The following is a 25,766-nucleotide window of genomic DNA, read 5'->3' as shown; positions in this document are numbered from 1 at the left end:
TCCTGTCCAATTAATTTCCAGAGTTACAAATTAAACTTGATATATGAAGGACTGCCGTTATTGGCACAACACACTGAAGATCTTAAGATCCGAAGGTGCTAGCTGACAATGCTCAATTTAGTCAAGAATTTAGCTTGCTCTTTTGTGGCCCTACACGCTGCTCAGAAGATTTTTTTGTTTTGTCAATAAAAGCAGCAGGAGGGAAGCAGATCGAGGGACTAAAATACACACTTAAAAAAAACAACTTTTCAGACATGGAACATAGCAACATTTTCGTACAGTACACAGCCATCAACTCATAATTCTGGTTTTAGTGCAATAAATTTTAGTTTGCTACATACACAAGTGAGGCCAACAAGTATGGTTATGAATATTAGCCCTCATTTCCCAGATTTAAATTTGGAAGAACTTAGCATCCACAGTATTTAACAAGTATGCATGATGAAGTCCATACATTCGTTTTATACAGAGCAATTCATACAAATATTTGAATAGCCCACTATACCAAGTCTGCTGTACCTTACGTTTGAGGTATCACTGGCTTTATAACATCTCATATCACATTAAGCTTTCAGTATCAAGTTTAATATTAACCCACTAACCAAAGGAGGTCCCAAAATGTTAAAGTACATTATCTTGTATAGAGTTTCCATAAGTTATCAATAATCATGAAGAAAAAAACTTCTAGAAATGTACAATCCTTACCATAAGGGGGTATTTAAAATTGTCACTATCAAGGGAGCACTCTTTGGAAGCTAGAGCCAGGCCTTGTAAGATGGGGATAAAGATCTGTAAAAACAGAAACAGATTACTTTCTTCAAGAATAGGAAGCAATCAAATGACACAGTGTGAAATGCCTGCTCATTCTTCAAATACTGCAAGTTACACTACAGAAAAATTAAGATCTTCTCTCCAAATTTCTATCAGTTATGTCACGGAACATTTCAACACCTGAATGCACAAGAGTATCAATGCGAAAAAAAACACAACCACAAGGGGAAGCACACATTTCATACAAGATCACTAGAAACACTACGTGCTTCTGTACAAGTGTGTTTGTTAAACACACAAATGAGCACAAATACTGTGGAGGTCTCCAACAACTTGACAGCCAAGCTAGTAACAATTTATTTGCCTACACAACTGGAGAAATCATATAGCTTTAATTTTTACATGTCATGGAAGTAAGCTGTTTTTGTGCTGGTAAATTTTAAGTGTGGTAGGAGTAAAGATAATAAGCAGTAATCATGGACTGTTATGAAAGAGGAAGTGACATATCAGTCAACTACTCTGACACACAGGATAAGCTAATGTTTTTCTGTCATCTCCTCCATAAAATATAAAGATCTCATGAACTAGGATTTGCAAGGTGTTCTTAGCACCTTAGATATAAGCTATTACAGTTGCAAAGAATAGTAAAAATAGCAAGATAGCAATCTTCTGTAATTATATATAGAAGTATATTTTTTTTTAGATATACATTTTTAAGCTATTTTGCATAGAAACACAGACGGATGAAAACAACATCAATGCTGTAACGCAGATCAGTAATACAGACATTCTGAGTAGAATACTTCAATATTTCATAAATGTGCACTGCTTTAAAGACACATTTAATAATGAGAATCACCAAGTAAGTTGGTGGTCTTCACAAAATCATAAGAGTTACAAACTCCTTTTGTTTAACAGTTTGCTAGCCCTTGAATTAACACATACAGAACCGTGAATAAAGTTAATAAAGTTTTGAAGAGACGCTCTCTTGGATATGGAAATCCTACAAGTTTTTCATTATTTTTTTAAGCTATGCCTTACCTGTTTGAACACCTCTTCATCCTGATAAGTTGTTCTCACCAATTCTTGGATGAAACCAAATGGGAGATTCCTACACAGCATATAGGGTACCAGCAAAGACTGCTGCTGCAAAGACCTTTATTTAGGTAAAAGAAACCCAAAACTATTGATTACTAGCAGAAAAAAAAAAAAAGCAACAGTCATCACATTTAAGGATGTGCCAGAAAGTAGATCATCCATATGTAGACACCTGCTCTTTTCAGAAGTAACCAACCTTGCCTTCTCTAGTGTACTTGTGTAAAGATTATTCTCAAGCAGATGCTGCTGCCAACATCACACTTCAGTTTAATGAGTCTGGAAGAAAATAACGGCTTCTGTGTAGTAATTGGCTCTGCCTTCTACTCCTCTCTAATGAAAAGACCTTTTGTTAAGCTCAGCTAGTGAAAGAACAACATTTTTTGTTGTTTTACCAGCATTAAGATAAAATTTAACATTAGTTTTTGCTGAATTAATAGTCATTATTTTAACTGCTAAGTTTTTGCAAAAAGATCTTTTTTGTCTTATCATATATACGAAACTTATTCCAGTGTCAACACTGATTCACATAAAGACAAAACTAATCTCACAGCACAATTATTCCAGTGTCAACACTGATTCACATAAAGACAAAACTAATCTCACAGCACAATGGATAAAAGGTACAGCTTGAAAGATAATCAAGTATCTATCTAGTTCACATCCCCCATTTAAACTGCTCAAATCAACCTGAACTGTTTTATATAAACACAATTTAAAAGCACCTAAATTGCTCTCCAACATATTAATGGAAGTATTCAATAGCAAAAGAGTAAATTATTCTTCTGGCACACAAATGTACCTGTTCCAAAAACTTAGCCTTTTTTTAACTTAATCTTCAGAAGAAAATAAATCCTGTAAATCCAGCTGTATTTACCTTGGTTGTGTTAAGGATCCCTGTAGCACCAAAGCAGCATGTGAAATGCACTGTGATCGAATGTTGCTCAGTAACTGACTGACTGTTGGCTGGCTACACATCTGATAAAAATAAGGACATTTTAATACAAACTAAAAGTACTCAGATACAGAACAAGCAGACAACATGATAAACTTCTTAATTCATGTAGTACGTTTATAATATGCAAATTAAAATTTGCACTACTTCAGCTAAAAACTTACAGTTTATACATAGGAAGTTGTGTTTTGTTTTGCTTTTTCCCCTAGAAATAAAGCTTAAAGGAAAATATACAAACCTGGTTGGGAGCTGGTCTCATGAATGTATGTTTTACATAGAATATATGCCAACAAAATACAGAAGATCCAAAGAGGAAAGACAGCTTCTAATAGAGTGCTTATTTTAGAGATGTAAATCATATATAAGATTCAGATATGATGATCTAACAAGTTAAAGGGACCTTATAAATTCTCTAAATCTGTTTCTACAAAGCCATCAAGAACGAACTACCCATTTCCACTAACTTTCCCCACTAAATAGTAAGAGGACTGTCTGCAACAGCACTGACATGTTTTCAGTCTGCTCAAATATACCTTTGGTGCTTTTCTCTCCTCTATTCCAACTCGGTCAAAACACTCAATGAGGTAGTTCAGCATCTCTGTCTCCTTACAACTCTCAATGGTGAAGTGGTCATTGCAGGAATCCAAAACGTTTGAGCTGCCAGAGCCTCCCATACTTTAAAAACACACATACAAAAAGAAAAGAAAGAGAGCATAAGGTGCAGTTCTTCACTCTTGCACAGTCTAATAATTAATGAGCTCTTGACTTCTTCTGTCAATTCTCTGAAGACTCCGCTCCATCACACACACGACCTTCTCACCAATTAAGACCATTTCTGTACCCTGTACGAAGAACTCTCCATTTAACAGTTTGTCCAACACACAAAAAAAATCCCTCAGCTGTACTGTAACGAGTGAAGAACTTGTTATCTTATTAAATATCTTAGAGATAGCCATAAGGTGCAAGAAATTAATGGGAACCAATACATCGTCATGATATGGCAACACTGGAAATGAACAGCCTTTATGTTGTACTTGATGTCAACACTGCTTGAACTCCTAGGACATCGCAACACTTCTATGCAATGATGCAACCTCTGCGCAGTTTCTGCAGAAATCTCTTGAGTATGTCACTCATGAAATTACAACTTTTACCAATTCTGTTAACGCTACCCAGCCCAAGGAAAATAAAAGTCTCTCACTACAAAGAAGAGACCCCAGGTTACAGATGAGGGCTACAGACAATCATGCTATATACTCTAACGAAGGAGAAAAAAAAAAAAACAGAGGGAACACATCCAAGCAACTGTTTCTTTTGATATTTCCACATTAAAGATTATTTAATTTAATCTCAATTCATTTTAATTCCCTTACAGTAAAATAGGTCATTTCATTAAGTAGCACAGCTACCAGGGGAGAAAAAAGAAAACACTGATATTGTAAACATGAAAACTAAACCCACTAAGACAAAACTATGCTTGAGACAAGTCACAGATTAAATAGAACAACAGACCCCTGAACTCACAGTCCCAGATTTGGTATCTCAACAGAATTCTTCTCTATATAACAGCTTAACAAAGCTAATTAAAAATGAAACCCTCATTTTACAGAAGGGAATTAAGAGAAGATATATTCACCTTATGTAGATAAAACACAAAGAAACTAAATAGCAGTCATGTGGATGGTCTATTCCTCACTGAAGAAAATCAGTGCACAATCAGGGTGTATTTAAAAGGAAGATCAATTTAAAAGCCCCAAACCTTAAATTTAGAAATAAGAGCATTTTTCCTTAGATGCAGCTTTATAAAAATATGGTTAGAACTACAAACTGCATCAAAACTGGCATTTCCTACAAAACGTAAAATATTTTCTGCTTTACAAAACTAATAGGTAAGGTTTCAGTCCAACCAATGAATTGCATAAAGGTTATTACTTGGGAAGTATCTGGTAGCTGAGCATCTGAAGAAATGTAACTTCCAGGAGCAGCAGTCTCTTTTGCAGAGAATTTGTTTTCGGTTATTCAATTGAAACTAATGCACATAAAACGTAGCTCTAATAAAATAGTACTGGGTTACCATGAAACCATGCATCAGTTCTCTATTTTCTCTTAGATTATTCTATGGTTCTAAGGAACAATGTCATGGTTCTATGATTCTAAGAGGCAACAGAACCTCTTGACTTCTCACATTCAGCTTAAAAATTACTCCTTTAAGAAAATCTATTTATCTACAAAATTACTATTTCTGTAGTTAGTCATTCTGGTAATGATTTCACTGCAGCAGTAACTGAAATTATTCCAATGCAGAGCTCATACATCCCCTACAAACATATTGAATGCCTTGGTATTTTCAGAATGCAGTTGCTGCGTAATTGTATAGTCACTGTGTTCATAATTTAACTAACATCTACTGCTGTAGAATGCCGGGACATAATATAGAAACCAAGATTCCAGAAGCATAGCAACCTCAGGAATCCTTACCAGAGGCCATGCAACTCAATCCAATATTTACATTAAATTGCTAACAGCAAAAGAATTAAACAAAACAATGGTGAAAAACAATCCTAAATTCCATGTACATGCACATACACAAAGGCCTAAACCTCTGTTATTGAGTTCCCTCTGCTGAATTTAGACTGGTATGGAAAATAGGATAGGCAACTGGAAGGTCTTCTAGTTAACTGACTGATCAGTAGTGTCCCAACATACCATGGGAACAGTCAGACAGAAATGCTAGTGGGGGGTGGAAGAAGATTTATCTCATTCCAAGTCTTGCTCTCTTCCAACCTAGATGATTCTGTGATTCTTTTAGGGGATTCCCTAATACCCCAAGTTACTTTCTGAAGTCTGTACCTAGCCAATTATAAAAGGCTTGAGCAACTAGGTTTCCCTGACTTGCTGTAACTGAAATATTTCAAAAGGGATTGAAAATCCGTAAAAATTCTTTTTGTCACATTTGTTCAACAGGAAACATTTGTAAGCTGTCACTGGCTCTGTGTATTAGAATAAGACAACATGGCCAGCCATAAGGCACCTCCGAAGTACTATCAATCATAATCAGAAACCTGAACGATCATAGAAAATGGTCAAAATACTAGCAAGACTATAAAAGTACCACTTTTCAGGCAGTCTTCCTAAAATACATGGTTTTGTATATAACATTTATTCCCTTTCTCCAATTTGCGTTGATAGAAGACAAATGGGCATTACTTTGAGAATTTTGGTGCATATGATGAAGCTGATGAACGTCAAATTTTAATGGGAAGAGAAAGAATCACTTGCACCAACAGCAAGAGAAAGAACACAAATCACTTGGATATGACAAACAACCTTGTAGGAGGGCTGCTCATTTTTTCACATCAAAAACTCACCCCTCATACAAAAACACTTCTGTACGTGCCAAGGCACTGCAATATTACTCTGCAATGGGATGTAAAACTAGAGATCCTACCCCACACCCACATTTCCAAAAGCATTTTTTTTCCCCTTGGCACATCCAGTGTTCTGTAGGTTGTGTTATTTTTGCACAACTACCTGGCCAGCCTCCAGACAGAACTAATAACCATCCTCATTTTGCAGAGTGAAAGGTTTTTGCTATATGTTTCCTAAGCCTATTTCACAGAAAAATATTCTGCTCTTTTCTTCCCTCCATTCTTGGCTGTTCCAGCTACATCAGCCTCTACTACCCACCACATCAAAACCAATCACAGTCCCCAGTGGGTCCAACTTTCAGGTGTATTTTCTTTATAGGCTAGAGGAGAGATCCTCAGTTGCCAAACAGCAATGAATCTGAGACGAAATGATAGTGATTGCATCAACTGGCTATTTACCACTGTATTTTAACATTTGTCCTCATTTTCAAACTTTTTAATAGGAAAACATCAACATGATGTACCACTGGTTTTAAAATTACAGCCATGGGTGAATAATATTCCTTCTCATAGTCAACGAGGAGTTCAACTCAAACATCATTTCAGAAGCCATGCTCATTAAACTTAAAAGGCAGCATGATTAACATTTCCTTTATCTTAGTCATCTCTTCAAAAAAATAGCTGACTAACTAGCATTCATTATCCATGTTTATACACCATCTTAAGAACCATTCCAGTCAGCTGCTCGGCTTTACTCATTTCCCAAGTTACTCTGTAAAACACTTGACGCTGCACATACTGTTAGTGCCTAGACAACCAGACATGCAGGTTACGTTCTCTTTCTCCAATACCTGGACCCAAACTGGACACAAGAAAAATCATCATCTTCATTTTCTTCATCACTACTGTCCTCAGACACATCAGAAACGGCAAGGAAGAGGAGGGAGAAAGGGTTGTCGTATATACTACCACAACAGAAATGAAAAAGGCCATCAGATTTTTTTTCAAGCCAAAAATAGTGCACAACTTTTCTTTGCAAGTCTGCCAAAAAACATCTTCTCTACACATGCAGACAACGGATAACTCTACGTTAGTAAAAACCAAGACTATACTAACATGCTCCATGGCACTATTACAAGTTATTCATGTATCCAAACACCACACCGTCGCAAACCAAAAATTTAACGATTTCGGAGACCTTGTAAAGAATATGGCTGAAGTGGGAATATTTAGATATCACTGAACAGTATTACAGTTGTAAGCTACTGAGCTGTAAAGCAGTGGTTCCAAGACCTTGCCTTTCCATCTCTCCCCCCTGCAGGGAATGGGGATTCTAGGAGCAGCCAGAGAGAAAACGCAGCAGTACTTGGCCCAGCCTACAGAAACGGGCTAATCTGTAATTTAAATGTATGCACTAGGGAATCAAATCTAACACAGCCCAGCAAGTAACAGCTTTCATCAAATTGACTAAAGCCCTACTGAGAAAAATGCTTTCAAAGCAGGAGTTCTGCTTGGTTTACTATCCAGCAGCAGCAACTGAACAGAAAGCTAAGTTTAGCTGGGATGGATGTAAAAAGTGGAGAAAATCAAAACAATATTGCTCCTTTTAAAGTAATAGCATACACCTCAAATGTTCACAGAAGCAGCTTTAACTTTTTGGCAAAGACGGCTTGTTAGCAAGTCAATGTATTAGTGCAAACCGAAATACAGAAAACATCTCTGGGTGAGTGTGGTGAGCTCGGCACAAACATAAGTTCTTCCAAATTGCAAGATCATGCCACACCCTGCACTGCACACATGAAACGCACTCTTGTGTTCTTGTGAAATACCTAGAAGGAATCCTGTTCAGTAAAGATGAACGCCTGCGCGAGGTACTGGGTGAAGCAGTAAACAAAGGCGGACCCATTGTTGTGGGTCTCTGTCTGGATGCGGTGACTGGCATGGCTGGAGGGCTCGCAGCCATGACCGAAGGACTTGGTGAACTAGGTGGGATGGAAATATTCACGGAACGCGGGACAGAAGAAGCTGAAAAGCCTCCAGAATGGGCAACAGTGTATGGCCGGTACCTCGGAGAGGAAGGCTGCATCCAAGAAGGGCTTGTTGCTGTCAGGTGAGAGCTGACAGTAATGGAAGGCACAGAGGTGGTGGCAACTGAACTGGCTGGTGGGGTAAGAGATGAACCAGTCATTGGTACATAGCTTGTGAAATTGGTAGTAGGAGCTGGACTAGTCCCATAGAGACTAAACCAGTTACAGGGGAAAAAGAAAAAACAAAAAAGCAATGATTTAGGATGTGAAGAAAAAGGGTGAAAAAGATAAAATGAGCAGCAGATGCCCTTCCCCTTCTGTTGACTCTTCAGCTATAGCTCTGCAGCTCACACACATTAGTCCTTTCTATTAATGTTGAATAAAACTATGTCATAATCTACACGTTAAGAGCCACAGCCTTTGCTGATGTATGTTAGGAATACTTCTTGGATGGAATGACCTACATGGCTTTAACCTGTCAAATATGCTTCTAGCCACGGCAATGCAACAAAAAAGGGTGAGACTGCAGGGAGACATTCACATGGAAAAGAATGAAGAACTTTTAATATCTGTTCTATTTATGGTTCTTGGGACATTTCTATACCTCTCTAAGTCTACCAATCAATATTAAAGTGAAATCAATATTCAGTTATAATCAGAAGTCACCTGGATAATGAACTGGAACCAAAGGAGCCCACATTACAGAACATAGGGCTGGTTCCTGGGTTGGAGCCGGTGTTTAAAATTAGGCTTCTGTCAGGAGACCGGGCAGTTGCAGCAATTGGCTGTGATGTAGCTGTCAGACTGGCAAACGGGTTTTCATCCCTTGACTGGGTGGACATCATCAGCACTTCCATCAAAATCTGTCCGATCAAGTCTTTAAAATCTGAAAACACTGTGAAGAATAAAAGAAGAGATTTAGTACCCTCATCTACTGTCTTCAACAACACATTAGTCAGAGATTTCAACTACATTTACATGTGTGAAAACAGAGCTGCTCTTGGCAAAAGCAACTAATGAAATTTACATTTATAAATACGGTAACTACGGTTCTGTCTGTATTAACTAGGTTCTGAAATTACAACTACACAAGAATACAACTGTTATAGGAAGTACCAAATATCATACATGACCTAATGCTGTTACTACTCATTAACAGACTTGCCTTATCCATCCCTCTCACATACTCCCACCCTGACGCTGCATGGGAAAAGGTATGTCATAAAACAAAAGCAACGCAATCTACACATGCCTACATATGAAAACAAGTTTCATTCTGGTCATATCTTACAGCTGACAAAATATAAATTATATAAAATAATCAGAAACTGTTAGCTTATCAAACTGCTAAGTTCCTATAAATGTCAGTTATGATTCAAGATAACCTGTTAAGTCAATAAGTTTTCAAAAAAAAAAAATCTAACAGCGTGACAGTATCAGTCTAGTAGTCTCAACAGAAGAAGTAACTAGCAAGATCATAGCAACTGACTACAACAAGAACTACGACCAAGCTGTCCCATGTTTCTTCTTGGGAATTCCATTTCCTGGTACATCTGCTGACTGCAGATGCACCTTCCTCCTACCCTTGAAATCAAACAAAGGCTGCAAGTAGGTGGCTCGTAGCAAAAATACAAAAAGCTAAAGATAAGGGGAGGAAATATGCCACTCAACTGAAACCACCTCTAACAATAACAACAGCTTGGATTCCTACCTTCTTTTGGGTTCTGCTTAAACTGGGCAGAGAGGGAATTCAGGAATATAACATCTCTGTCTCGGTCCTTCCAAGAGACTCTGAAGATCTTACAGACCAGCTGTAAAGCTTGCTCCTCAGATACTTCAGACCCAGACAGAGGTTCCTTGGTTAGAGGGGGAGAAAAAAATGTTAACTTATTTACATTAATTACAACCATACTGGTCAAGTCACGATTTTATCAGATGCAGGTCTTCTTTAAACAGGTTCAGACTAACTCTCCAATGGAAGATTTGGCATATTTATGAAGGAATGCAGATATCTGTCAGTTTAAAGAAAAAAGGAAACATGATGCAGGAAAGATGTAGCAGAAACACACTAAACCAGCAGGAAGCAAATTCCCCAAGCACATTAGAAAATGGTATAATAAGAATGCTGATAACCAGACAAGAAAATTTTTTGCTCATAAGTGAGGACCATGCTGTCTATTCACTTACTCATTTGGAGACACCAAAAAGTTAAGAGGAATTGAGCCAAGTGTGCAAAGCTTCACTTGACTTTCCCGTGAGGTCCCCCCTTTCAAGACTGTCCTTGATTCCAAGCTATTTATTTCACAGTAGCACAATGCAAGCTGTCCAGCTGCCCCGTTTGCAGCTAGGAATTGACTGGAAAGGATTCTGCAGCAGGGTTATTGCTAGATGGCTTTAAGCCAGGCTTTTACCAACTGAGGTTATTACTGACTGTGCAGGAATAAACAAAGGCATCTAATGAGTGCTGCAAGAATTGTAGAAAATTCTCTCCACCACGCCAATGTCCCATTTCTTTGTGGTTTTATTTCACAAGATCCTTAAAACCCAATGACAAAGAGGACTATCTCAAAAGTGAATTAAAGCTTAGTACATGCTTTCTCCCTTTTTCTATTTTAAATGGTTTTACCTCCTGTGTAATCCTTGATAGCTAAATGTTATTTACTTTCATATAATATCATTAAGAACAAAATCTTATTACATAGCATTATTTCAGCTTACATAACATTTGAAGTGGCACTTAGTAGACTTCTAAAAGCTACACAAATGATCTGCAACATATTCTTCACAAGTATCTTAAAAAGTGTTTCTTCTTAGTACTGCATATTAAAAACATAGATCTGGACAATAATAGGTCACTGCTGTAGGATACATAACAAAGTATTTTTCTTCAGAGTTTTCAGAAATCGTTCATAAACCCATTTCTGAGAAAATCCAAACACAGCTTCGAAGTTTGGAGGTTGTTTCTTTTTTTCTTCAGGCAAATTTCAATGAAGAACAGCGAAGAGGTTTTTCACAGGTGACATCTGAAAGCTAGTTCCATCCTCTCAAAAGAAAGTGCTCGAAACAGGAAGATAGCAGAACTCAGTGCAAGCTGATGTTCTGCATCAGTCCCCCATCCTAAACCCCTTGCTCCTGTTTCAATTCCACTATTTGGGACACTTACCTACACACAGTTCTAGTAAGAAAGTTTCTCCAAAAAACAATGTTGTTCATTTTGAGAAAGAAGAGAACATCTGGCAAACATCAGGAACATTAAAGATGGCAAAGCTGTAGCCACAAAAGGTTATGCCAGTGAGGGAAAACTTAGCAGTAGAAGAATAGGCAAAATTTATCAAGTCTGAGGTTAAGTCTTCATAAAATAAACGAAGTTTTACATTGGAGAAGCATATGCTACATTGAAAAAAATGAAAAACCAACACTGCTAACTGCAAGTTGCATGAATTGAACAGGCATGCCATGATATCCTGAAGCTTGATGTTGCAATAACCTACATATGTAGTATGGAAGAGAACAGCCAACATATTGGGCTAACCTTATCTGTCAGACTCCTCTTCTCTCTGCGATCATTCTCATCAACCTCCATGTTTTCAATTCCTGAATCCACATCTACCTGGGACATGCTGTGTGGAAGTAAGAGGAAAAAGTCCATTAACTTGCAGAAAGCCACCGACAGTCCTCTGATGCTGACTGAAGGAACATCACCTTAAGCAGCCAAGAAAGAACCAATGCAACAGCAATAGACACATGCACAAAGAGCAATTAAAAGTCACTAGTTGATAATTGCTTCTAATGATACATTTATTTTGAATTCAAGAAACACAATATTAAATTTCTTCAGCAGGCAATACAAACCACATTGCTATCACACTCCATGATCTTTTTTTTTTTAAATAGAATAGTTGAATCATCGAATCATCCCCAACAGACATGATCATCATTTAAAGTCTGAGATGATGCTTTGTCTTTTATCATTTTAGGTACGGAATTACCATCCAAGACAGACTAGAAAAAGCATTACAGTGGTCTAAACAGTGTGTCATGTTTAAGCATTTAAACCTATTGTATTAAAATGGCTGGAAGTGAGAAATAGCAGAATATTCTTCCTGTGTGAGTGGTTTTGATGATTAGCACAGTGTGACATTTTCTGGCTTATACAAACTGCCTTCTTTGTTATTATTTTTACCTTTTCTCGCAGGAGACACTATCAATATCCATGCTCTGAGACCGAGAGAGAGACTGAGATTGTGTTTCAAGGCTGTTAGATGGAGAACTGCTGAGTGAACTCACTCCTTCGCTGCTCTGGCTTCGGTGGGCTACTCCTAAAGAAAAGGCACCACCAAGATTACTACTGCGGAGATGAGAAGGCACTACACAATTACTTGGATGGAAAGGGAGAGGAAATACTCTTCTTCAGTACAACTGTTAAGCATTCTTAGTAATGTATTAGGAAATAAACGTTAATAATAATCACGTTTGACTAAAGATAATGACATTTTCTACCTCCCTTTTCAGCAGCAATGGTAATGCTTACCTGCATTAATAACACAGAACAAAATTAAATTTGCATCCATGAGTGCTCAGAGATTCACTCCCATAATATAAAGTACTGGCAAATCATCTGGACTTAAAATCTGATATGGTCTAGCTAAGTGAATGATGTCAGGCTTGAGGAATACTTAAACTTGACTCCATCACGGTTAATGAATTAGCATGGACTTATAACAATGTTGAAAAAAAAGATAACCTTTCACTCATGTGCATCCTTCTTTTTCCAGCCTCATCAGGTGAGAAGTGAACATCAAATCCATATACTAACACACAACATACATGGAACACCAAGGTGACCACTGGAGAGCAAGTCTGCTTTCAGTGGGAATTTGAAACAGCGGGTAGTTTAAAAAAAAAAATCTATGCAGATGTTAAAAATGAAGTTGAAAAAATCCAGCTAGTTTAAAAGAACATCATTGAAATAGTTTGCTGAAAAACAACTAGACATTCAGCATGGGAAGTAGGAAAAGTTGCTTCATTGTACCACCCTGAAACTCCTGTTCCACTTCCCTGTGCATAAAAACAGTTCATATTTAACTCCTCCTTATTTAAGTTGGAAATTAGTCAGTATCCAGAAAACACTGAGATCTTCATATAAAAAGTGGAAAAAAGCATGAGGTCAAATTAATTTGCACTGGTATTCAGAAAAGAATTGAACAAGCAGATTATCCAAAGAGCCACCTTCTGTAGCTGAAGACACTTAAGAGCGCCTTGCTAGAATGCATAAGTAACTTGTGCACACCACAAAATACTTAGACTTGCAATTTTACTCCATTTTGTTCAAAGCCTCTATGTTTTGCTTAGTGTCTTTCAGGCTCTAACTGGGTATTATCACTCATTCACAAACAACATTCAAACAACATTCTGGAGCACCCGTATGAAAAGAGGAGATACTTCAAGAAAGTTAGATTTTGCTTAAGCACCTATTTACCCATGTTAAACTTCCCCAAAAGATTTCACCCAGGAAGCAGGAAAATGTCAAGGAAAGTTGTCCATTTAGAACTGGCGTTTCTATTTCCTGTGGTCCCAGGATTGCAGGGATGGCTATTACAGCTCTGACACTGCAAGCCATTGCAGGAGGCACAGACCCAAACCCTAGCAAATCTCTGCACTAAACCCAAGGATATGGAAACACCAAACACAGCCTCTGAACTAAGTTGCTCAGGTCAGTCAGGTTAAATCTATACAAAGGCAACTTTCAATAGCAGAACATCAATGATGCAGTTTCCCAGCAGGTAGCACCTAGCAGAAACACACCATCCATGGCAGGGGAAGGCTGGCTTCAGGAGGGCATTCCAGCATGCCTCTGATTTAAGATATCCCAGTGACGGTCTGGTTCTCTTTCAGTACATCAGTTATAGAGGCAGCCTTCCTTGAGTCACACCACGGCACAATCCTTCCACCCCCTCCTTCTTCCCAACTCGGTGGATACGGGGACTAGAGCAAACATGGCTTATTGTGGTGAAGAGTGCATTGTCCTACATTCTCTTGGGGTTTTTCTCTCACCCTCTTTCTGCCTGGTAAATGTACTTTACCTGCTGTACTGCGGTAGTCATTAACTGGCCTCTTTAAGCACAACAGCATGCAGGGACTTGTAAAAGTTATGAAGACCACACACCCAGTACATGTGGCTGTCCATGATACACTATTTTTAGGCTCTCCAAAATATTTTTGAAGTGCACACAAAATAAATGATCACACTTTCCATGAAACTGATGCATGAGTCTGATCTCATCGTGACATGCAACTCCTTACAAAAACAGATGCTTAGAAGGACATTATTCTGATGGGGCTGCTTTCTGTAAATCCAAATGAATTTAAATCTTCTGCTGTCATTTCAGCCTACTGCTGCAAAGGAACTCCTGCAAACCACACAGTGGTAGCCGAACCCTCATTTATGAGGAACAAATACAGCAGATAATCCACTGTCAAGACTTTTTCATGATTTATTCCCCAACTTAGCCATATTCCTTATCCTGATGAAAAAAATCATGCCTTATTGAATTGCTGCTAATGACTGGCACTCCAGGAAGCAAACACTGGACTGACTAGATACCTTCTGTTGCTGGTGATCAAACAGTCTAGTCTGTGTATTTAGCAACTGTCCAGTGCAGATGGATGAACACATTAAATAAAAGTCTCTAAGGTCTTAACTGTAAGACCACTTTAAACCACAACAAACCTGCCTGCCAATGTATGAACATTTCTACCCTCAGGTAAGTGTTTCCACATGTCCTGTTCTGTTGGCATTCATGTTTATACAGTTGTGCAGTAAGATAGATCAGGATCTCATCTGTTTGAAAACTAGCCATTAATTTTTTTGTGGGTTAGTTTCCACCTGGATTAAGTCCACAATCCACCTCACTACAGAGTTGCTACTGACAGCAGAGGGAGAAGCAGAGAGAAACACTCCTTTCAGCACGGGCCAGACCTAAGAGGGATTAAAATAGTCATGTAACCACAGGCTGAGTGAACGCAGCAAGTGAACTCTGCACTATTCATAAAATAAATAAGTGAAATAAAAGACACCTTTGCTTCTGGGTTGCTGTGTATGATCATGAGGACAATATGCAGTGTTAAATTCCAACTGCAATGAGCTTTGCTCAGGAAATGCTTTTCGTAGCTTTTCCCTGGCCTGCCCTGGATAAAAGGCAACAAAATAAGCAGAAAGCTGTGCCTTCCAGATAGACCAGACCAGCACTGTAAATAATTAATTTACAAGCTACCAGAAGACTAGAAGTCTCAATTTATTGTTCTTGCCAAAGCAAAAACCTTAACATTTCAGAAAGTAAATATATTAGGATTTCTGCATGCTTACCAAGGATCATCAGAAAATTATTTCTATCAAATATTAGAAACCATATTGAAAACCCGCTTAAAACAATCTTGGCGTATTTCTGGTGAGATTGGTTTTGTGATCCTCTTAACACAAAACACACCAAACAAGTTTGCAGATGAGAACATCTTAATGCAGAAACATGCCAATTTGTTTTGATTTCCAAGATATACAATTGTAAATCAAAATATTTTAGGTCAAAAATGGCATTATATATAAGAATGAATATGGTCTTGACCTCTCTACAGAGAGACTCTCCCAGCTTTCTGTGCTTTCTACATTACCTGACTTTAACAGATAAAGAACTATTCATACCTTCTGAAGTAAATGCCATTTATAAATATGCTATTTGTACTCACTGTGGTAAAAACTTGAGTTGTCAGAACCTTTATTTATTTCAAAAACGTTGCAAAGTAACAATCGAAAAAGCAAATAGTTTATTCTTATGAAGATAATGCAAAGTCACAGCCTACTACATTTTATTACGCCAAACGCTAGTAATTAAAGACCAGAAATGAACTTGGGACTCATTGTTAAAACGTATGTATTGTAAGACTGGAAAGCTTTTTTCATTTCTCCTTGGTACACTGACATTCTTTCTGTAATATTCCTCAACTTAAAACTGTATTACAAACTTAGCAATCTTTGGTAAGATTTTAAACACCATCCTTAGTTTACTGATACCTGGAGAAGAATCGTATCCAACCTTTTATTTTTTGGAAAATGAAAACCAAAGTACCTTCAGTCACCCTTTTATAATGTTTCTTTCTGAAAGTTATTTTTAGTAACAGCAGAAATAACACCAACAATAGCATTCATGCTTTCAACATAAGGAGCAGCATAACAACCTTCAGCACACGTAATAACAACTGTTGTCACTCCAACGTCAGCCTACCTGATGCACCAATTGGAGAGGTAGCTGGGGTCATGCTATGGACATTTAGGCCTAGACTGTGGGATGGCCCCGGGGCTGGTGCTACTGCAGGTGGTCCTGGCGGGGTCTCTCTCTGCGGTGACGTAAGTGGTGTGGTCGGCTGGGAAGATGGCCCACCTGCCAACCGAGCAAGGCGCCTTCGACGGATCTGCACAAAGGAAGTCAAACAACATAAATGCACAAATTCATTTGCATGTGCATACACACGTATACCCCACTGCCTCCCCCTCTGCATCTCCCACACGGTATGGGTATTTATTCTTGCAACACTGCAAACAGAGCAGCTTTACCTGATAACCTACCACCTGTAGCTGAGACGTATCGCCATTCTTTGCTCGGTGTGACAATATTAAAGTACCTCTGATGTTTATTTTGTACATATGTATTTGCTGCCTTGGAAAACCATCTGCACTGAGAATTTGTCCTTCAAACAGTTGTGTAAGACAAGTTTAACATTTACTATTCAGCTATTTCAAAACCTCTAACACACCTCCTGCTTTATTTTGGCATTTGATTAAACAAATGGCATTAATCTGATAAAAAGGATAATATGAACATGACCTTTGCCTTAATTTCACACCACGTAATACTAATAAAAACTTCTGCTTAACAAGATCCAGCAGAATGTTATTAAAAAAAACATTATCCAATACCATGTGAATCAGATCTGCAACACTGAAAATCTACAAGGCAACTGCTGGATGGAAGCATCTGAAGTAGTAACTGAAGACAGTAAGTAACATCCTCTCATCACCTGGAGAGGCTCAACCAAACAGAATTCAAAAATCAGTTTTTGCACGTTACTAATAGGGTAAGAAGTATCTGCCTTAAAAATCTGACTTCAGTATACTACTATGAACCTATTAATTAAAATTAGTCTGTGACTGCACAGCACTAATAGGATGCATGAGAAACCAACGGACAGAACAACTTATAGAACTTGTAACTTACAACCATGAAGCTTGAAGCATAAATGAAAATAAAATTATACAGGCTGCCTCAGAGGACCTAATACAAAAGCTTCTGCTAGAGATAAATAAAACCATCATATTTGAGGGTGCCCACACCCTGCAAAACTAAGCCATTCATTTTATTCCCTATTTGTGTTACGATGCCCGAGTGCTGAATGTGATATATCAGTTTTCATCTCTGCTCATAATCCTGAAGAACTGCCAAGCAAGTGAAAGAGTGAAGAATAGATTTGTGTCAAGTCAATGTCTATGCCACATCACTGTACTCATTTAATGGTCTGTGAAATCTACCCCAAGAGGAAGAAGAACAGATCAAATTAAATCAGACTTCAAAAACTGTGGGAAAACAGTGTCTGAAACAACATCTCTACCATGAGTGCTGTCACCACATGAGCGTGGAGGGCAGCTACAAAATAAATCCCTTTTTGTTGTTGTTGCTCTTAATACATTTTAATCATAGCGTTTTTCTATTTAACTCCTCCTCCTTGTTGAGCAAAACAGGAGAGCTTATTATTGCATAAACAGTTCAGTTTTGCCACAAGTAGAAGCTGTACATACTAGTGTCTCTCAAAAATAAATGTAAAAAGTTATCTCAATTTCTCTCCGTAATTGTTAACTGGAAGAAAAAAATACCAAACGAATTCTCACTCCTCAGAGGCATACCTGAGAACGTCAGCCACACATCCCCATATCTATTTTCCCTATTGCTGAATCCAAACAGCTCACAATGCTGAAATATAACAAGTTAAACAACCTGAATTGAAATCTAATTAGGGGGCTAAATTAAAGTTTTAAAAGCTGTTTCTTTATCATTCATCTAATCCATAACCATGTTTTTCAGATAGAAGAACACCAAGCAAGAAAAGAGGCAGAAAAAGTAAGATGCACACAAACCCCCCATATATGCAGAAGTGGCTGAAGGACAAAAATTGAGTAATTATGCAGAGATCAAGAAAAATAAATGTGATATGAAACTCTTCCTTAAGTGCTGATATTCTTTCTTGCTAGCCATTTCCCTTCTAACATCAGATTTAGAACTGTAAGGGGAGAGAGGGAAACAGGCAAATATATTCAAATGTTAATATTCATCAACTTATTTATCATTTATTCTCAAATACAGTCAAACCTTGATTACTCAAACAAGCTCATATCCCTCACGAGGTATAATTTGCACAAATCCTCTTCATCATCTCCCAGCTTCAAGCAAATAATTGAGGTCCTTTGTGCCACTCAACATTTCTTCATCTACAGAGCTGGAGTAGATCAACACCAAAGTTACGTCAATACCAGCTGCAATCAATGCTTTTGAAACAGGACACTGAGCTGGACCTTCTGCTGTTTGTTTGTCACTCTGAGTCCATCAGGCAAGCGCCTATCTTCCTTATGGACCTACACTGCAGATTGTAAACTGCCCCAAAGAAACTCTGAAAAAGGGCATGTAACGGAGGAACCTGCATAGACACCGAGATGCTTTTAGATAAGATACTGCAATTAAAGCAATACAAGATTTTCCCTGCCCATTTAAGTATGACAGACTAATTATACTTACCCTTCCTACTGCTGAACAAATTAACATAAAAATATAAATACATTCTGAATATTTTTACACTGAAAGAGACAGATTTCATGAAGGAGGTTACATCTAACGATCGTTAAAAAAACAGATTCGGTTCCTAGATACCCAGAGTTACCATATTCCTCTAGGTTTACATAATATTTTCAAGGACATCTCAAATTTGATTTGAAGATTAGAGACTTAAGTAAGAGAGGGAAAAAAGGGGGGGGTTAAGAAACAATGATACGATGCTCGAACAGGAAAGCTGCAGGCTGAAAGAGAAGTCTGAGGAGACAGCGTAAAACCGGTGCACACCTTCTACCCTATTAAGTCATTCAGGCCTGGAGACTGAGCAGCATCGAGATGTGAGAAGGAAGAGGGAATTTCTGCTTGGGGCACAATGTGGGGAATTGGAAGATGTAGCGTGTTCGCACACTGCTAGGCCCAAACAAGGCCCCAACCTCCTGCCTCCTCACAACACACAGACCACATACTAGAATTGCGGGTTCAAAGTCAGTGGCCTGGTTTCATTTCGGGTTACATGACTATGCACATCACCATGAAGTAACATGTTTTTTTTTTATATTAAATATTTGTTAGGGACATTTTGGGTACCTCAGTAATACCCAACCCTTGAGTTCAGCAATAACTACTTGCAACAGCGACCTATGACAGGCTGTTACACGTCGTTAGGTTACCTAATAATGACAAGTTATTTGGGACCAATTACTACATGGGCATTCTTTGTTCCATAGCCTACCTTCCCTACAGAGCACAACTCCATAATATACTCTTTAGAGGGTTAATGAAAAGTCTAATTGGTTGAAAGGAAAGGGGACATTGTTTTTTTTTTATCAGTACTGCTTTTGCTGGACACATCTGGACTGTGTCTCAGGACAGTGACTTTCAGAAATGTGTTTTGGATCTTACTGGACTTATAAACAACTCTTAGCTGGGCACACTACAACAAAGATGTTAAAACAGCACCCTGCTAAAGACAGTTAACCGATAATTCAATTATACAGAAGACCAGAAAAGACAAGCAAGAGGACTGGTCCCTCAGGTTCACATACCTTGTTCATATAGAATTTCCTGAGTCAACAACTGTTTCAGTAAAGACTGCTCAGTTAGATTTTAAGGAAATTTTTCATCCTTCCACAAGCACAGGAGTGTTCCCAATTTGTACAATAAGGGGTAATTTGAATGGATACCTTTATTTTCTTGCATTCTTTACAGCATGTTAAAAGAGTTTAAGGAATGCTTCATTTTCTGGGGATGCTGGTCATGGTCTATGCACAGAAGGCACAATGCTAAGCTACTCAAAAACCATACGTAGATGGTCAAAGATGCTAAGTTCACATAATTCTTTCCCACTTTATGCCATCCTTGGTTTTCTTTTGCTTTTTTCTATGCAGTCCCTATTCTCACTGTGTTATTTATCACTCGTGTTAAATTTCATATGCAGAACAGGAATTCTCTCCCCATCTAAAGATTTTAGTATGGTCTGTAGTGAAAGACAACTTTACTGCTTTAATAAACACACACAAAAAAAAATCCAGTGAGAGAAAGAATTGGGAAGTATCTTCTTGAAGTTATAATACATTCTATAATCCCAAAGCCATTAATCAATTGAATCTCATCTCTCCTCTTTTAAAGTTAAAATCTGTTAACGTTATGCTTAATTATGTTTTAATGTAAGGAAATAATCAACTTAAGTGTTTTGTCCCCTTCAGCTAATGCCAGATAATAAGTTTTTCAGATAGAAGACGCATATAAGATAGAAACATTTCTGTTTAGAAGGCTTTTTCTATGCAGTTCAACTCTGATGCAGGATCCACTGCATCAAATAACAGTAAATGGTAATGTGCTATTAAAATTGACTTAGCTCTGTCTTTCCAACGAGGGGCCCATTAACAATAAAAAGTGATGGCACGACTCTCTTAAAATACTACAAGATTAAGCTTGTCTCAAGCAATCACCTAAAAGACCAATCAGTTCTGGTCCTATCTGAACTGCACTAGAAGGACATGGGAAAACTCCAAGTCACTTGGGACAACCATTTTGCCAGAATAGGTGGATGAGTCCCTATCGGAGAGCTCATTTTCTGCAACCTCAGTTCATAATGCAGCATTCTGAATGATGTCAGAGATTTGCAGAAGCAGTGACACAAACAAGCTTACACAGATTAAACAACTCTGAAACCATAAAACACCTCATAATCAAGATGCAGTTTATAGGAATGATCAGAAGGATCACAAGTAAACAAAGCACTCATAAAACACAACTATAAAATTAGGAGATCCCTTTTGACAGCAGAAATGACAACACTAGCATTCTACCCCACTCTCCCCACCATTGGAATTGGGCTTCTTTTCTCAGTGCTTCCATAGCCTGTAAGGACCTCATCAAATAAACAGCATGAAGCATTTCCTCCTAGTTCCTGCTGCAACGTAGCTGGATTGCTAAATCACGAGGCACAACATGATCAAAACATCTAAACTTTTTGGAATACAAACCTGAGCGATGGCAGTGGTCACCTTGATCTACAATCCAGCCATAACATATGGTACAGCACAAAAATAACTTCTTTTGATCTTCTCTGGAGTACAAGCATAACAAGAAGCCTAGGCTGTAGCTGGTCTGATAACCATGCATTACATACAACACACTTCAATATGAACCCATATTTTAAGGAGGTGGGAGAAGAGTTGAAGATGCACATGAATTGGGCAGCATAGTGGGAAACTCCCTACATCCATCAACACCATGGCAGAATTCATTTGAGAGTCCACCAACATGTAAGCAAAGCATAAGATCTTAGTCTATACTAAAAAAAAAAAAAAAGGGGGTGGGGGCACCCTATTAAGGGAAAAAATGGAAATAGTTCCATGTCTGATGCTTGTCAATCACAACACCTATGACTTTGAAGTGAAAGAATGAGAGGTTAAACTGAAAAAGAGCAAATCAAAAGGAAGCCTCAGAAGACTGGTAAGCCTGTTTCAAGACGAAACTATATTCGATATAAGACCCACACACACCTTGCTTTTCAGCAAAGACCCCAGGGAAGCAGTATTTTAAGTGTTGACTACATAAAAGATAGTGTTTTTGTAATTATTTTTAAAATCACGGGGAAAAGACAAACGCAACGCCTGTCGCTCCGCACAAAGACATCCTCCAGAGGAAGGCGGGGGACGGGCAGCAGAGCAGCAGCCCGACCCCATCCACAAGCCGGGGGGGGGCTGGACACGGGAAGGAGGCAGGGGGCAAAGGCACGGGGCACCTGGCAGCACCCTCCGGGCACCGATCCCACCTGGATCTCCACGACAAGAGCCGGGAAAACCTAGCGGGGCCTCCCTGGAGGGCGAAACCCACCCTCCCCTCAGCCCCCCCCCCCTCCCCCGGTCTCAGCCTCACCTCGTCCGCGCTCAGCTCCTCCATCGCCTTCCTCTTAATGGTGACCGCACCGAGGGCGCTTTCCTCCGCCCCGCCGCGGGGCAGCTCCGGGGGAGCGCTCTGCCGCCGCCGCCTCTGCCCCCCGGGCCGCCTCACAAGGGCATCGCCGGGGCGGCCTCGCCTCGCTCCTCGCCTCGCCCGCCCGCAGCCCGCCCCAAAGCAGCCGCCGCTGCCGCCGCAGCCCCCGGCCCGCTCCCCCGCCGCCCTGCCCGCTGCTCGGCTGCTGCCGCCGACCCAGGGGGAGCCGCCGCCACCGCCGCCCCCCGCCCGCGCCCCTCAGCCCCGGCCCCCGCCCGCGCCGCGGCCGCTGCCCCGCGCAGGGATTATTCATCAAAACAACAGGGCGGCGGCCGCCATCTTGCGGCGGGATCACGTGAGGCCGCCGAGGGCAGCGGGCATGCCGGGCCCCGCGCGGCGCCGGCCAATGGCAGGGCCCGGAGGAGGCGGCGGGGAGCGCGGGGAGAGCGGGAGGGGCGGGGCCAAGCGGCGGCGAGTCGTGGCGGGCAGGGAAGGAGGGGAGGGGCCCGGCGGCGCCATGGCAACGAGGGGGCGAGGGCGGTGCTGAGGGGCAGCGGCCGGGAAGGGTGGGCTTGAGGTGGGCATTAGGTGGGCATGAGGGGCGCGGGGGAGATGTCCGCCTGCAGGGGCTTCGCCGCTCGACCTCTGGTGGGAGCAGCCTCAGAGGGACGTGGGGAGCTGCCGGCTGTGGTGGCACCGACCTCCAGTTGTGGGTCCCTTCGTGCCCAGCTTCTTGAAGACCCCCTCACGGGCTAGCCTGCCCTGCACCTTGAAGGGCTTAGCCCACTTTTCCAAAACCCATAATTAAGCTTTTTGTCTAATCGTCACATTCAGTGTGATGTCCGAAGGGAAAGCTGAAGCACGGAGAACTCAATACTGGGCCTTACCCCTAACTCGTTTGAACCTGATGTATTTTTGCCCTTCCTGTGGAAAAACATCTAGACATCTGTATCTAGTCATAGAATCACCGAATCATGCAGGTTGGAAAAGACCTCTGAGGTCATCTAGTCCAACCTTTAACCTAGTGCTAAAGTCCACCACTAAACCGCACTGCTAAGCTCCACATCTGCACGTTTCTTGAAGACCTCCATGATGACTCAACCACTTCCCTGGGCAGCCTATGCCAGTGCCGCACAATCCTTAAAAATGATTTTTGTGTGGAAAATATTAAACTTTTCTTTAGCTTTCTTTTCTTTCGCTGTCAAAAATCATACTCCAGTGAGAGAACAAAGCGGCCAGGGGCTGTGCTGACTTGAGGTGAGTCGGATGTTTGCTTCCCACTCTGCTTGTTAGATCAGTTACAGGACAGGTAGGCAAGAAGAAAAAGTTGTTCTTTTGGAAGAGGACAAAAAAAATAAATAATAATAATAATAATAATAATAATAAAAAGTGGAGTTGCATCAGCAGACTTGCCCCCAGGATGAACAGTCACTAGTAATAAGATCTTACTAGACAGCTCTGTGCCATGCTGTTTAGTTTGACTCAGCTGGTGAAAGAATCCCATAAAGGAAGGACAACAGGATGTGAGACGGAAGCAAACCAGTGTGAACAAGGAATCAAAGACATATTTCCTTAAGTACCACAAATAATTATAAAGCAATACAATTGAACAGCTCTGGGTTTTTTATCCGTATGTGAGGCAGATTCCTTGCTATTGTATTTCAGCACGCACCTTTCTTAACTTGATAGGGGCTTTTTATTTTTTTTTTGAATAAAAAAGTTTTTTGATGACTTAACTGAGTTATCCAGAATGGAGAACAAGTTCTCTTGTAAATAATTGGATCATAATATGTACTGCTGGTCTTCTTGTTGAACATCTACCTATCCTTACTGTTGCTTTTAGATTGTTTTATCTCGTGTTTCTTCATCTTCTTGGGCCAATGTTTAATTTTGTTATATTTTATTGTTTGGAGTTGGGGCTGTAATGAAAAACACTTGCTAGTTTGTTCTTACACTAAATTTGTCCAGTTTATTCCATATAGTAAGTGTACAGGACATTATCCAAGAAAATGACAAGGGGACTACACAAAAATATGTCTTAAAACACAATTTTAAAATAGATGCTTCTGAGTGAAAAGTAGTAACCTTGAAGGTGTTTCTGTTGCTGTCATGGTGACACCATGTCATGGTCATATACCACCTGTATAACTAACTTTTTTCTTGTCATATAATCTTTAAAGAAACTGTTTTACAGTGTGAATCCTAGCATTTCTTTTGATTCTTTGTTGTCTATTTTGACTGTAAAATCCAGAAGGCTACACATATCCTTCCTTTCACCCATCTATAAAGTACTTTTACATGCAGCCAACATATTTTAAACTCATGTAATATAAATGGTCAGCAGTTACACTGACTTAAAAACGCAAAGATTGGTTGCTGAAAAAGTTTCACCACCAAAGCTTTAGAGATAATTGAAGTGGTCTGAAACACCTTTGAATAAAACCCTTCAAATGCTTCCCTGGGGAATTTTGTTCCTGTCCTTCAGTTCTAGAGTTCCAGTGCATGTCTTCTTGGCAAAAACTATCTTAGTATCTTTGTATTATTTTATTTTATTTTTGGCCAGTTACAGAATATAGGACTGTTCCCTTTCTTTTTTTCACCTTGAATTTCAGGATGCTTAATTTGTATTGCATAAAATCATGCAAAATGGTTGGCATAAAAATGAAATTATAAGCAGTTCTCTCACTGTAGTAGCTTGTCTCATCCTCAAGATCTCCAAAGCATCCTCAAGTGAGTTCTGCATGGCATCACCTGCTTTCAAATTATCAGTTTGATGTAGGAAGGTAGCAACAACAACAAAAAAAAAGTATTATCACAGCTGATAAGTCTTCTATAGTTTGTCTTTGTTTTTAGCAAAGGCTTCTGAATAGCAGCCTTACTACTGAAGTATTACAGTTCTAGTCATACGGTCTTTGAAGATTGCATTTTTCTGATTTCTTCTTGGATTCTCTCCCTGTACTAACAGACTTCTTAAGATCATCATGGCCTTTCTGTGTTGCTTCTCAAGTACATCTGATTGGAACATACAACTTCAAGCTGTGCAGCTTAAGCATTTTTGCAGTATTTAACGCCTAAAATACTGCTGTTGGAAACCTCAATTTTAAATAAAAAAGCAATGTGTTGCAGTGGTGCCATCTAGTGGAATAGTGAAGCCTTTGCCCTTTGCAGTACACTGCCGGTAGACATGACAGAGCAGATTTGAGGCATTAAGTGTTGTTTATATTACAGTAACGTG

The 25,766-nt window shown here is 39.5% G+C and overlaps 1 protein-coding gene and 1 long non-coding RNA gene across 4 annotated transcripts in view; one reads left to right on the top strand and one right to left on the bottom strand.

The window, feature by feature from the left end:
* The window catches only part of UBE4B (ubiquitination factor E4B), a 39,741-nt gene extending 17,009 nt beyond the window's left edge, over positions 1-22,732 (bottom strand). Inside the window, exons 1-13 of one of the 3 annotated variants that reach the window (XM_035344658.1) lie at positions 22,475-22,731; positions 16,496-16,682; positions 12,400-12,535; positions 11,749-11,836; positions 9,928-10,072; positions 8,883-9,111; positions 8,256-8,429; positions 8,019-8,171; positions 7,041-7,154; positions 3,355-3,496; positions 2,744-2,844; positions 1,813-1,927; positions 706-789 (exon numbers count right to left, since the gene is read on the bottom strand). In XM_035344658.1, coding sequence (XP_035200549.1) covers positions 706-789; positions 1,813-1,927; positions 2,744-2,844; positions 3,355-3,496; positions 7,041-7,154; positions 8,019-8,171; positions 8,256-8,429; positions 8,883-9,111; positions 9,928-10,072; positions 11,749-11,836; positions 12,400-12,535; positions 16,496-16,682; positions 22,475-22,498 — 1,692 coding nt within the window. In that variant the 5' untranslated portion in view covers positions 22,499-22,731. Of the gene's footprint in view, positions 1-705; positions 790-1,812; positions 1,928-2,743; positions 2,845-3,354; positions 3,497-7,040; positions 7,155-8,018; positions 8,430-8,882; positions 9,112-9,927; positions 10,073-11,748; positions 11,837-12,399; positions 12,536-16,495; positions 16,683-22,474 lie in introns of all 3 variants that reach the window. The other 2 variants (XM_035344657.1, XM_035344659.1) reach the window with 2 other exon arrangements.
* Positions 14,892-18,480, top strand: LOC118177187. The gene is made up of 2 exons (XR_004755705.1): positions 14,892-14,980; positions 18,347-18,480. It is a non-coding gene; the product is annotated as an uncharacterized LOC118177187 (long non-coding RNA).
* Positions 22,733-25,766: the final 3,034 nt, after the last annotated feature.

Source organism: Oxyura jamaicensis, chromosome 21 (genome assembly GCF_011077185.1).
Source record: "Oxyura jamaicensis isolate SHBP4307 breed ruddy duck chromosome 21, BPBGC_Ojam_1.0, whole genome shotgun sequence".
Taxonomy (NCBI): Eukaryota; Metazoa; Chordata; class Aves; order Anseriformes; family Anatidae; genus Oxyura; species Oxyura jamaicensis.
This window is presented reverse-complemented; position numbering and strand designations above follow the sequence as displayed.